The 12418-nt window shown below is 36.8% G+C and overlaps 1 protein-coding gene across 4 annotated transcripts in view; it reads left to right on the top strand.

Annotated features, from left to right (window-relative positions):
- The window catches only part of Cep76 (centrosomal protein 76), a 30028-nt gene extending 17891 nt beyond the window's left edge, over positions 1–12137 (top strand). For 2 of the 4 annotated variants that reach the window (XM_074070373.1, XM_074070372.1), the window contains exons 11-12: positions 1738–1955; positions 2474–4683. In XM_074070373.1, the coding sequence (XP_073926474.1) occupies positions 1738–1955; positions 2474–2612 (357 nt within the window). In that variant the 3' untranslated portion in view covers positions 2613–4683. Of the gene's footprint in view, positions 1–1737; positions 1956–2473; positions 4684–11627 lie in introns of those variants that run through there. The other 2 variants (XM_074070371.1, XM_074070370.1) reach the window with 2 other exon arrangements.
- The last annotated feature ends 281 nt before the right edge of the window (positions 12138–12418 follow it).

Below are 12418 nucleotides of genomic sequence, written 5' to 3'. Positions count from 1 at the left end.
TTTATAGTATATTTTCAGCAGTGATCTAATTGATTGCTGGAACAATTTCTGTTTTCTTCTGTCACTTAAGTTGCCTGGTAGCTTTCTTTTCTAAAATTGTATTACAAATGAAAGCAATAAGGATTTCTTTTTTGTTTTTTTTTTTTTTCCCTCCGAGATAGTTCTTGCTATGTACCCTAAACTGGCCTCAAACTTAATCCTCCTGCCTCTCCAAGCCTGGCTAAGGATTTCTTACATTGTGAAAAATGTACATAGCTAATAAGCTTGATCATCCTATTAGTTATCAGGGAAATGCAAATTAAATCTAGAATGAAGGATCTTTTTTCATCTACCCATCTGGCTGAACACATGCCATGCCAATCATTAGCTAACATAGTGGTGCCTATAAAGTAGCCAGGGAGAGTCATGTTTGCCTCAGGAAAAGTGTAGTTGATTGTGAACCTTTGAGATACCTGTGACCAGCTAAAATCTTGAATGTGAAATTAGGAAATGCTGTGCTGGGCACTGGTGGTTCACACATGTAATCCTAGCTACTCAGGAGACGGAGATCAGGAGGATCATGGTGCAAAGCAAGCCCGGGCAAATAGTTTGAGAGAACCTAATCTCAAAAAAAACCTTTCACAGAAAAGGGCTGGTGGAGTGGCTCAAGGTATAGGCCCTGAGTCCAAAACCCTGTAAAGCAAAAAAAAAAAAAAAAGGAAAGAAAGAAATTAGGAAATCCCAGAGATCTGTTGTGATAATCAAATACTCAGATTTATGAAAAGTTTTTGGTGTTTGTACTGCATTTTTAAATTCCATGTGTCTGTGTATCAGTAGTTCATTTGGTGTTACATCCTAATTGCCTCAAACACTCCTGGAGACATGGGCTTCATGTTCCCTGTGGGCCTGTGGCATGTTGTTTTTACCTTCTTACCTCTTACAGTACTAAAGCGGGTATCTTTTAGAGAGTAAATGCTCAGTAAATATTTGAGTTTAATTATATATACAACTAATTTGTTGATTTTCTGCCCTACTGCAGAGGTTATGCAGATTCAATCTTACTGAACACTTTAAAGTTAAATAAAAGCTTAAAATTTACTGACACTGTGTCTTCCATTTTAGGAATATTCCATGTGGTCTTCTCTAGTGGTTATTTTATTTTGTGGTGCTTAGGATTAAATTCAGGGTCTCATGCCTGCTAGGCAAGCACTGTACCACTGAGCTACATTCCAGGTGCTCTAGTAGGTTCTTTTGTTTCTTCAGTACTGGGGTTTGATCTTGGGGCCCCTCTTACTAGGCAAGCACTCTACCACTTGAGCCATACTCTAGCCATTTTTTGCATGATTTTTCAGATGGGGTTTTGTGTTTTTGCCTGGGGCTGGCTTCAGACTGAGATCCTCCCACTTAACAGTTTCCTTGGTAGCTGGTGCCACCAGGCCTGGCTTAAAGTATAGGCTATGAAGCCTTCATAAACATCATTATACTGAATGATTTTTGGTTATTTATAAGAAATAAGATGGAATAACCTGCAGCCCCTATTGTTTTTAGTTTTGTATGTCCCTATTATAATATGAAGTTTAAAAAGTTAGGACAGATTTAAAAATATCTTCTTGGCATTCATTAAAATGATGAATAACTAGCCAGGTATGGTGGCACACATTGTAATCCCAGTTCTCAGAAGGCTAAAGCAGCCTGGACTATAAAGAGAAGTACGCTAAGTGTATCTCACCTTTTCTTTTTCTCTTTTGATTGCTATAGGATCTTGGCCTGACTACCGTTTGGGAAGACCAGCTTTCCTATTTGTTATCACCTGCTTTGGCTTCTTATGAATTTGAACGTACGACAAGTATCTCTTCAGGCAATGAAGAATTTCAAGATGCCATCAGGAGGGCTGTACCTGATGGTCACACATTTAAAGGGTTCCCAATACATTTTGTGTACAGAAATGCGAGGCGCGCATTTGCCACATGTCTTCGGTAAGGTGTAATGGCTGGGCTCATAATGTCTTGGGCTTGGGAATTTAGATACCAGTTAGCTCGGTAATTGTTAGGAGGGACAACAGAATCGCATGGGAGCTTCTACAATGAATTACCATCCTTGCTACAGATTTTGATTTGTTAGGTCTAAAATATAGTCCTGGATAGTGTGGGATAATTTTCCCGTGATTTTGGTGTAATCTCACACAGTTAAGAATCTCTGCTTTTGTCTAGTGGAATTTAAACATACTGACTTTGAGAGAAATAGTTTGAATAGCTTGACCAAAATTACTGAGCTATTGGTAACAGAGATAGAACTTAAAAATATTTAACTGCTTTCAACTAATATATGCTAATAAAAATGTTAAATAAAAAACATTTAAATACCTTAATATAAAAAAAGAAAATATTTAAATACCTAATAAATACTAATTTAAATATTTAAATACTGAGTTAGTTGGAAATAAGAAAAAGTCCGTGGTCACTTCTTAACTGAATGAATTTTCTTTTTTATATAGATCTCCTTTTTGTGAAGAAATAATCTGCTGCCGTGGAGACCAAGTGCGGCTGGCAGTTCGTGTCCGAGTGTTTACTTACCCTGAATCTGCATGTGCTGTGTGGATCATGTTTGCTTGTAAATATCGCTCGGTATTATAGAACTAATGTTTCCATAAGAATTATATCTATGTTTTACACATTGTACATTACTTGCTGTTTCAAAGTTTCTTATTTTAAAATCACTATCTGACTTGGATGTCATATTTCTGTTTTGTATAGACCTGACTGATACTGTTTTAAAAAATCATGATGTATGTATTTAAAAATTAAGGATGAAAAACTTGTATAAATCTTAGTTGAATTTAGTATAAATTAAGTGAATATTCTATTTTAATAAATGGTACTTTTATTCTATTTTAATAAATTGTACTTTGTTTTCAGGTATTTAGTAGTTTAAATATGAATGCAAAAAAATTAAGGATGAAAAACTTGCATAAATCTTAGTTAAATTTAGTATAAATTAAGTGAATATTCTATTTTAATAAATGGTACTTTGTTTTCAGGTATTTAGTAGTTTAAATATGAATGCAAAATTAACTTAGTTTTCTTTACACTAACAAGTAAACAGAGAGGTATTTGTCTAAGGGTTGGGCCACAGTAAAATCAAAATGATTATTTTTTCATGGATGAGTGAGACTATCTTATATGAATTCGAAGATGTTAACTTCTCAACAGTTTATTTATTACATAGGTGAAAATAGATCTTGCTTAATTGATTGATATTTTTGTTTTATCCATGATGCTAGGGACATTTGAGAATTTTCAGAAATTTATGGGAAGACTTTGAAGCAAGATTAGAAAAAAATAATACCAGAAAGCCATAAATATTAATAACAAAGCTAAGTACCCAAATAATTTATAAATGTTTATTGTTATAAAAATCAATTGTATGGGTACTTTAGAAAAAAACTACCATAATCCTTTGTGTTATGATTGTGATTAATATTGGCATTCTGTCACTAATTGTCTCTGGTCAAAAGATTCATTTTTCACCTCTTCATGAATTCCTTCTGAAACCATTTTTTTTTTCTTCCTTTTCTCATTATAATAAAAGCACTGGTATATGTGATTAATCTAAATGAGAGAATCATTGTATGAAACTACTGAAAATAAGGACATGTGAGTGACTCCATATTTACATTTTTTTGAAAATTGGGCAAGTTTTAAAAGTTATTTTTAAGTGTAAGTAAAGGTAAACATTAAAAACACTGTAGCAAGTAAGTCTACTTTCTGTATGAAGCTGTGTGATGTATATATTAGGCTTGACTGCATTCAGCACCTCTGCGAAGTTTGTTAATTTGCTGGAAATCAAACCCAAGGCCTCACCCATGCTAGGCAGGCACTCTGCCACTGAGCCATGCCCCAGCCTTCTGTGCACAGTTCTTAACTTATTAAATAAGTGTATGCCACTTGGCTATCCAAGTTATTAATTCTTCTCATAACTAATGAAAGAGAATGAGTTTTAAATTAAAATCTAAAGGCATTTTAAAATTTACTTTTTATTTATAATGAATATTTATTATTTAACTTGTTCTAAAAGTTGGAAAATGTTACTATCCCTCTTCTGTCAATTTTTCTTAAAGATAGTAATCATATTTTCTTGTTAGACTGACATGATTTTAGGGAATTAGTAAAATGGAAATTGGGATTTTTTAATCTTTCCAATGTGTTGTTAAAATTGCACATGAAGTTATCAACAGAGAAAATGTCTCATCGTCTTCAACTTTGGAGACAAACCAAGGCATATATCAAGAGGCAGACTATTTTAAGACAAGGCTTGCTGCCTCACTGTACCACAGTAACATATGCATTTTGAATATGCTTTTCATATAAATTCTAAAATAAATTTGCTTATGCACCTAACAGGGTCTGGTATTACTGTTTTCCTCTGAAGATGGTTTATGTCATAGTTATTTCAATTCACTTATCACTAGAATTCTACTCCTACTAATAATTGTTCTTAAGAATTAGATTTACCTTGTATATTTAGCTATCATAAGTTGTTTTCTATTAAAAATATAAAAAGTTATATAATGGCTCTAATGTGTTCTTTTGATGATACCTTCTATATGCTATTATATTTATTTAGTAGACAAATACCAGAAACCCAGAAACTTCATTTTTTTATTATTGAAGCACAGACTTACTGAATAAAACTTAAGTGCAGTTCCAACTAACTGAACACTCCAGATGCCTTCAAATTTTTTCTAGTATTTAGGTATGTATTTTTAGACATGATCTGCAAAATCATATTTATATCCTGGATATATAGGAAAGTACATACATTTTGAAACTCAGTGTTAGTTATGGGCTGGCGGGGTGGTGTATGCCTATAATCCCACCTACTCAGGAAGATCATGGGTTGAGTCCAGGCCAGGTAAACAGTAAGACCCCATCTCAAATGATAAAAAGCAGGGCATGGTGTTACACACCCATTATCCCATTTGGGCTGGAAGTATAAATAGGAAGATCACCATCCAGGCTGGCTGGAGTAAAAAGCAAGACTCTATTTGAAAAATAACAAAAGCAAGAAGGACTGGCAGGGCTGCTCAAGTACATTATATGCACATGTGAAACTATTACAATGAAACCCCCTTGTATAATTAATTTATGCAATAAAAATTGCACAGAAAAAGTCAGAAAGGAATTCAGGGCTTCCAGACACTTAATTTATAGATTAATGAGGCAGAGGTACAGAGAAGTTAGGTTCCCTGATCTCCAGGGGATCAGGTCTAGAATTCTAGTTCTGACTTTATTTTCTCCTTTTTCCTGTAGCTCATTGTGCACAAATGTGAGTTTTTCTCTGTGCAGAGATGGTGTTGGTAAGACCAAGTCATCATCTAATACATATTTTAGAAAAATGTTCCTAATGCCTTAGGTACTATCTTCTCCATTAAAAAAAAAAAAAAAAAAGTTCAGCCAGGTGTGGCAGCCCATGCCTGTAATCCTAGCTACTTAGGAGGCAGCCCAGGCCAGGCAAAAAGTTCACAAGATCCTATCCCAGCCAATAAAAAGCTGCGTGTGTTGTCCCATGCCTGTCATCCCAGCTATGCCAGAAGTGTAAATGGGATTGTAGTCCAGGCTAGCGCAGACATAAATAAGAGACCTTATTGGAAAAATAAAAGCAAAAAGGGCTGTGGGCATGGCTCAAGTGGTAAAACACCTGCCTAGCAAGCACAAGGCCCTAAGTTCAAATCCCAGTACTGCCAAAACATGTACATATAAATATATATATCTTACGGTGGGCTTGGGCTCACACACTTGTAATCCTGATTATCCTGGAGGTGGAGATCAGGAGGGTCACAGTTTGAGACCAGCCAGGTAAAAAATTTAGTGAGATTTTGGAACCAATTTTTAATTTTTTTTTTTTTGGTGGAACTGGGTTTGAAGTGAGGTTTTCACACTTGCAAAGCTCACTGCTTGAGCTACACCTCTGGTCCATTTTGCTCCAGTTATTTTGGAGATCGGGGTCCGGAGAACTGTTTGGCCAGGCTGGCCTCAGACTACGATCGTTCTCATTTTAGCCTCCTGTGTAAGTAGGGTTACAGGTACCCTGCCACACCTTTTTAAAGAATTGTTCTTATTATGAAAGGATGTTGGATTTTATAAAAATGCTCTTTTTGAGTCTTATTATGAGCTTTGGCTTTTTCTTGTGTTGACGCAGTGCTAGTACATTAACACAGTTAACTTCCAAATGTTAAACCAATCTCGAGTTTCTGGGATGGATCATCCCTGTCATGGTGAAAATGTGGGACCCAGCATCCACATGTGGCTGGATCTGGTTTGCTAGTGTTGTTAAGAACTTGTGTGTGTGTTCATAGGAGACTGGTGTGTGGTTGTGTTGTCTTTGTCTGATTTCACATTAAGGTAATACTGGCTTACTAAATGAGTTAGGAAATGTTCTCTCCCTTTTCCACTTTTTCTTACTTTAGTAAGAAGTCATCTGGGCTTCGGCTTTACTCTATGGGTAGTTTTCTGATTATCAATTCAAGCCACTCACTTTTTATAGGTCCATTGAGATGGTGGTAGTTTGCCTTTCTAGGAATTTGTCCTTGTCATCTTATCTAATTTCCACATACAGTTAGTTGTTCATGAGCCTTTTCACTTCTGTAGTATATTAGTGACCTCTTTTTACCTTCTTACTCTATTAATTGGAGGGTTTTTTTTCTTTATTTCTTGGTCAGTCTAGCTAAGGACTTGGCATTGTGTTAATCTTTTCAAAGAACAAGCTTTTGGTTTTATTGATTTGTTTTTGTTTTTCTATTCCCTGCCCATTAATCTCCATTCTGATTTTTATTTCCTCCTTTTTAAGGTTTACTTTACTTTCTTTCTCAGTATCTCAAATGGAAAGTGAAGTTGCTGGTTGGAGACTTTCTCCTTTCTTTAGTTATTTGCAGCTATAAATCTCCCTCTAAGTACAGCTTTAGAAGCATCCCACAAGTTTTGTTGAATTCTTCAATTCCATACCCTAAGGTATTTTCTGATTTCCTTTTGGTTTCTTCTTCAGTTTCTTGGCTGTTTAGGAGTATATTTACTTTCTGTATTTGTGAGTTTCTCAATTTTTCTCCTGCTACTGATTTGTAACTTCATTCTGTTGTGGTCAAGGATTATACTTTGTTTTATTTCTATCCCTTAAAATTTATCAGGGTTCCATTTTTAGACTAATTTATAGTTTATCTTGAATAATGTCTCCATGTGAATTTTAGAACATATATCTGGGCTTGGTGTTACACTTCTGTAATTCTAGCTACTTGGGAGGTGGAAAAAAGAGAATCAAGATTCCTGGCCAGCTTGAGCAAAAAGTTAGTGAGACCCTATCTCAAGGGAAAAAAAAGCCAGGCTGGACACAGTGGCTTATGCCTAATCCCAACCATTGGAGAGGTGGAGATTGGGAGGATAGCCTTTTGACACCACCCAGGGCAAGAAGTTATAGAGATCCTCATCTAAATCTCAGGTGGTGCATGCCTTGATCTCAACTATGCAGGAGGTTTTAGGTAGGAGGTTGAGGTCTGAGGCCAGCCCTGGGCAAAAATTCAAGATCCTGCCTAAAAAATAACTAAAAGCAAAAACAAGCTGGGATTGTGGCTTAGCAAGTGTGAAGCCTTGAGTTCACACCCCGCACCACCAAAAGACAGACAAACAAGCAAAACAACTGGCTATGCATGGGGCTTCCTACTTGTAATTCCAGTTACTTGAAAGATAGAGGTAAGAGGATTGTGGTTTGAAGTCAGCCTGGGCAAAAACATGAGACTCTATCTCAAAAATTAAAGCAAAAAGGGATGGGGGAGTGGCTCAATACATTTCCTGTATACATTTTAATTAATCAAAATCAACTTCAGATTTATATTAGCTTAATTCCAATGATATATGAAATTTTTAAAACTAAAGTTAAAATGTTTGAGTAACACTTGATTACCTTTTATTCTGGCCACATATTACTAAAACTGACTTTTGGATTAGTTCAAAGATGTTAAAATCTTAATCTTTAGTTTGTGATAAACCTGATTAAAAGGTTTAATCAGATTTATCATAGTTTATATAAGTAGAGATTTGTTTTAAATATGGTAGACAAAATCAAAAAAGTCATTTCTTTGTAATTTTCAGTGGTGGAATCAGGTTCTTTTTAAAAGCTATTTTCAGCATTGCTTAAAGTATTTTGAAAATATCTTTTTCTTTCCTTTGTTTTTTTACCTGAGGTTTGAACTCAGAGCCTTGTGCTTGCTAGGCAGGAACTCTACCACTTGAGTCATGCCTCTAGCTCTGAAAATATGTCTTTGGGACCCAATTTTATACCAACATTTATTCTGATTCTTTGCTCACCCTGAAGTCTATATCCTTATTTTATTTGCCTCTGGAGAAAGGGTCCAGAGGTACTGTGCATTTTTCTTCTAACATGTATAGCAGAGAATACAGACATCATTTGGCTGATATGTAACCTGTGAAAAATGCTATTTTTTGTGTGTTGTGAACTGTGACTATAAAATTTTAGTGGAAGATACCTGACCTGGTATAATCTGTGTGACTCAGTAACTAGGATTGTAGCAAGCCAATCTTTCTGGACTTCATTTGGTTCATTGTAAAATTCATTATGGGAACTGACCGCCCTAGAGTTCTTTTGAAAATTTTTTAACAAATAAAATGATGTTGTTTTTGTTTTTTGGAGGTACTGGGCATTGAACTCAGGGCCTTGCACTTTCTAGGAGGCAGATGCTTTACCACTTAAGCCATGATCCTGGCCCTTTTAGCTTTAGCTATTTTTCATATAGGGTCTCATGTGTTTGCCCAGGGCTGGCCTCTTGATAATTCCTCCTGCCTATCTATGCCTCTCATGTAGCTAGGATTACAGACTTGTACCACCATACCCAGATTATTTTTTGAGATGGGGCCTTGCAGACTTTTTGCCTGGGCTGGTCTGAGGTCCTCCTCATCTCAGCCTCCTGAGTAGGTTGGAGTACAGGTGTGAGTCAGCACAGTTGGCCAGAAAGCTAATTTCAAATGCTCTTAATGATTTTCCTTCTAATGTCTCTTAAGAAGGTTTATTATTGCTAGGTAGAAGTAGGAGTATGGCTGGGTGCCAGTGGCTTACCCCTGTAATCCTAACTACTCAGGAGCATCATGGTTTGAAATCAGCCCAGGCAAATAGTTCGTGAGACCCTCTCTCGAAAAAATCCATCACAAAAAAGGGCTGGTAGAGTGGCTAAGGTGTTAGCCCTGAGTTCAAGCTCTAGTATCACAAAAACAAAACAAAACAACAACAAAAAAAAGAAGTAGGAGTATGAGTTGCACTTCCAGTTCCGGAGGAAGGAGCATGTGTAGCTCTGTTAATTACCCTTTATTGAGAAAGGGTCCAGAGGGCACTGCACTTGAGGTGAATTCACAGAACAGGCGTGGGAAAAGCAAAACTGAAATAGAAGGATTAGAGCCCATCTAATACCACAGAAGTTATAATGCAAGGCAACTAGAATGTGCTCAGTCCATGGCTTATTGAATTGAATGAAAAGGAAGCCATATGTTATGTTGGTCACATACTGACCTTGGAAGAGAAAGGAGCCTCTAGCAGGGCAAAGTAGAACATGGAAGCCCAAAGCAGATGCAGACCACTGTCTTTTTTCAGACAACCTTTATAAGCAAGAAACAGCTATCTTTTTAAAGATCAGCAAAAATTAAATAATGGAGCTTTGAAAAAAATATTTTAGCTTTGTGTCATCAGCAAAGTATGGTTTGACCTGAAAATGAATTGTCTTTAACTTCTACAACCTCAAATTGTGTTTTTTTTTTTAAGTTTTATTAAGACTTCTCCATTTTAAAGCAATATTGTCAAGCACCAAACTTTTGGCCTTACTGGGGATTGAACTTGAACTTCATGCCTCACACAGGCAAGCACCCTACCTCCTGAGCCACACTCAGTCCTTTTCACTTTTAGTTTTTGTTTTTTTTTTCAGATAAGATCATGTGCTTTTGCTCTAGACCAGCCTTGGACCATAATCCTTCTACCTCAGCCTCCTGAGTAGCTGGGATTATAGCTGTGTACTACCACACCTGGCTTGTTTTTGAAATAGGATCTTGCTAACTTTTTGTCCAGACTGGCCTCAGACTAGAATCCTCCTTTCTCCACCTCAGAGTGGAATTGCAGGTATGCACTACCATACCTGGTCCAAATAAAGATATTTTTGTACATTATTTTATTTTCATTTCCCATTGGATTTAAGAAGCATGTGGCCATGGATGGTGGTATATGCCTATAATCCTACCCAACTACTGAGGAGGATGAGGTGGGGCACCACTTGAGCCCAACAATTCAGGACTAGCCTGGGCATAATGAGCTCTATCTCAAAAGGAAAAAACCAAAAGTAAGCTACCACTTGTCCTGACTTTTGAAATCTAATGAGATTAAGTACTATTGCTAAAAAAGGATCCAGAAAGTTTAATAGGAAGCTTACTTTGAATTACCTCTGGTAACCCAACAGAAATTTAGGTAAGTCGTTTCACCTTTGCAGACTTCACTTTCCATATTCACAAAATAGTGGTTGGCCTAAAATTTGGATCTATGAGGTCTTTTCCAAATCGAATCTTCTAAACTAATTGAAGTTAATAGGTCCAACTAAATTCAGAATAATAATACATTGGTTTAAAAATAATTGTTTCAAAGGAGAATCACATTAAGAAGGTGTGACCCATGACATTGTTTGGCCTAGTGTTTTCCAGAGTCCTTCGTGGGCGTACTGATATGCTCCTGTTTTACCTCGTTCTTCCACCTTTCCTCAGGTTCTATTCATAGGCGTGTACCTCTATGCCATCAAGATAGGCTCAGTATACTTATGAACATATTAGCTGTGATAGAATGAAAATGTGGAAAGCATCGGTTTACATATTGCTTAGGAAAAGGACATTAGTGGATATTTTCCAATAAATATATTTATGTTTTCCAATAAATATTCTTGATAAAGTTAATTCTTGACAAGTTTATACACCAGAGGAAGCCAATTTTGTTGTGTTCTTACTTGGTCTCTGTACTCCTGGTCCCAGGCAGAAGGTCACATGCTAGTTTTCATGCTGATTTTAAAGATCCTTGGTTGATATCCAGTCTGATTACCAGTACAAGAGATCAGTTTCAAATAGCATTTAGGTTTGGTAGTGGAAGTCGGCGTGCATCTCCATGCAATAACTTACAGTCCTTTGATGGGATGGAACTATGGAGACCACTTGGAAGATAATTCCTATGGGGAGATGAATGCTGTGGTCAGGCCCAAAGGCCAATGAAATCATAAAAACCAACCAAGGCAGGATTGCAGTTAAAGGGTTGTAAAATACCTAAGTGTATTGGGCTGTGCGTCTGCATCTTATGGTTTTACATTGGCTGGAATGAGGGATGACTGTCTGCTGCAGAGAGAACTAAGTGGCTCAGAAGGACTGCATCCCACTCCACCCTTTCACTTGCTAGCCCCATGTTTTGTCAGGTGTCTCTTTTCTCATCTGTAAGATAGGGATGATAATACCAGACCTTTCAAATTGTATAACTGAAGAAAGTGCTTTGAAAGTATAAAAAAAGTCTCTGTAAATTTACATTAAAAAATATGCTGTTCTATTTTTTTCCCTTTTGGTGCACTTTTCTAGGTGAATGTGCCTCTTAGGAGCAAGTGTCTGAAGTGTCTGCGGTACACTTGGGCTGCACAGACAGGCTGTGCTCCTGAAGGCCGAGCTCCCTGAGAAACTCAGAGCAGCTCAACCAGCACCTCCAGAGTCTGAAGCATGAAGTACAGTTATTCTGCACAAATGATAAGTAAATATCAGAAAAGAAAAATCTTCAAAGGTTCTATTTTTTTAATAAACACAAAATCAAGGCAAACTAAAATCATATTCAGAGTGACACATACCATCCTTTTTCACAGATCTCATAACACTTTGAAGACACTGATCTGTTGTTTGAATCATTCAGATATTTCAACTATATAGAGCTTATTTTTGGTGGTACTGGGGTTTGAACTCAGGGCCTCACGCTTGCTGGGCAGATGCTCTACCACTTGAGCCACTCTGCCAGTCCTATATAGAGCCCTTTCCAAAAAGTAAAGTCAGAATAAAAATCAAGGACAGAAGTTGGAACCAAGTATCCCAAACATTAGATTTTTTTTTTTCTTTTGAGGTATAGTCTCACTATGTCTATATCCCATGTTGGCTTTGAACTCACTCTGTAGCTCAGGTTGGTGTGAATCTCACACTCTTCCTATCTCAGCCTCCCTAATGCTGGGATGATGGTGTGCGACACCATCCTGGTTGCAATTGAATCTTTTGAATTTGAATTGAAAGTGAGAGGTGGGATGGTGCCAATTTGTTCCCAGGATTCCTTGAACTCCATTGAGAAGAAAGTGTCAACCTCTGGTAGACTGAGTGGTTAGAAGGGGTCTTCT

This window comes from Castor canadensis, chromosome 4 (genome assembly GCF_047511655.1).
Source record: "Castor canadensis chromosome 4, mCasCan1.hap1v2, whole genome shotgun sequence".
Classification (NCBI taxonomy): Eukaryota; Metazoa; Chordata; class Mammalia; order Rodentia; family Castoridae; genus Castor; species Castor canadensis.
The sequence above is the reverse complement of the archived record's forward strand: the minus strand, read 5'-3'. Positions and strand labels throughout refer to the sequence as shown.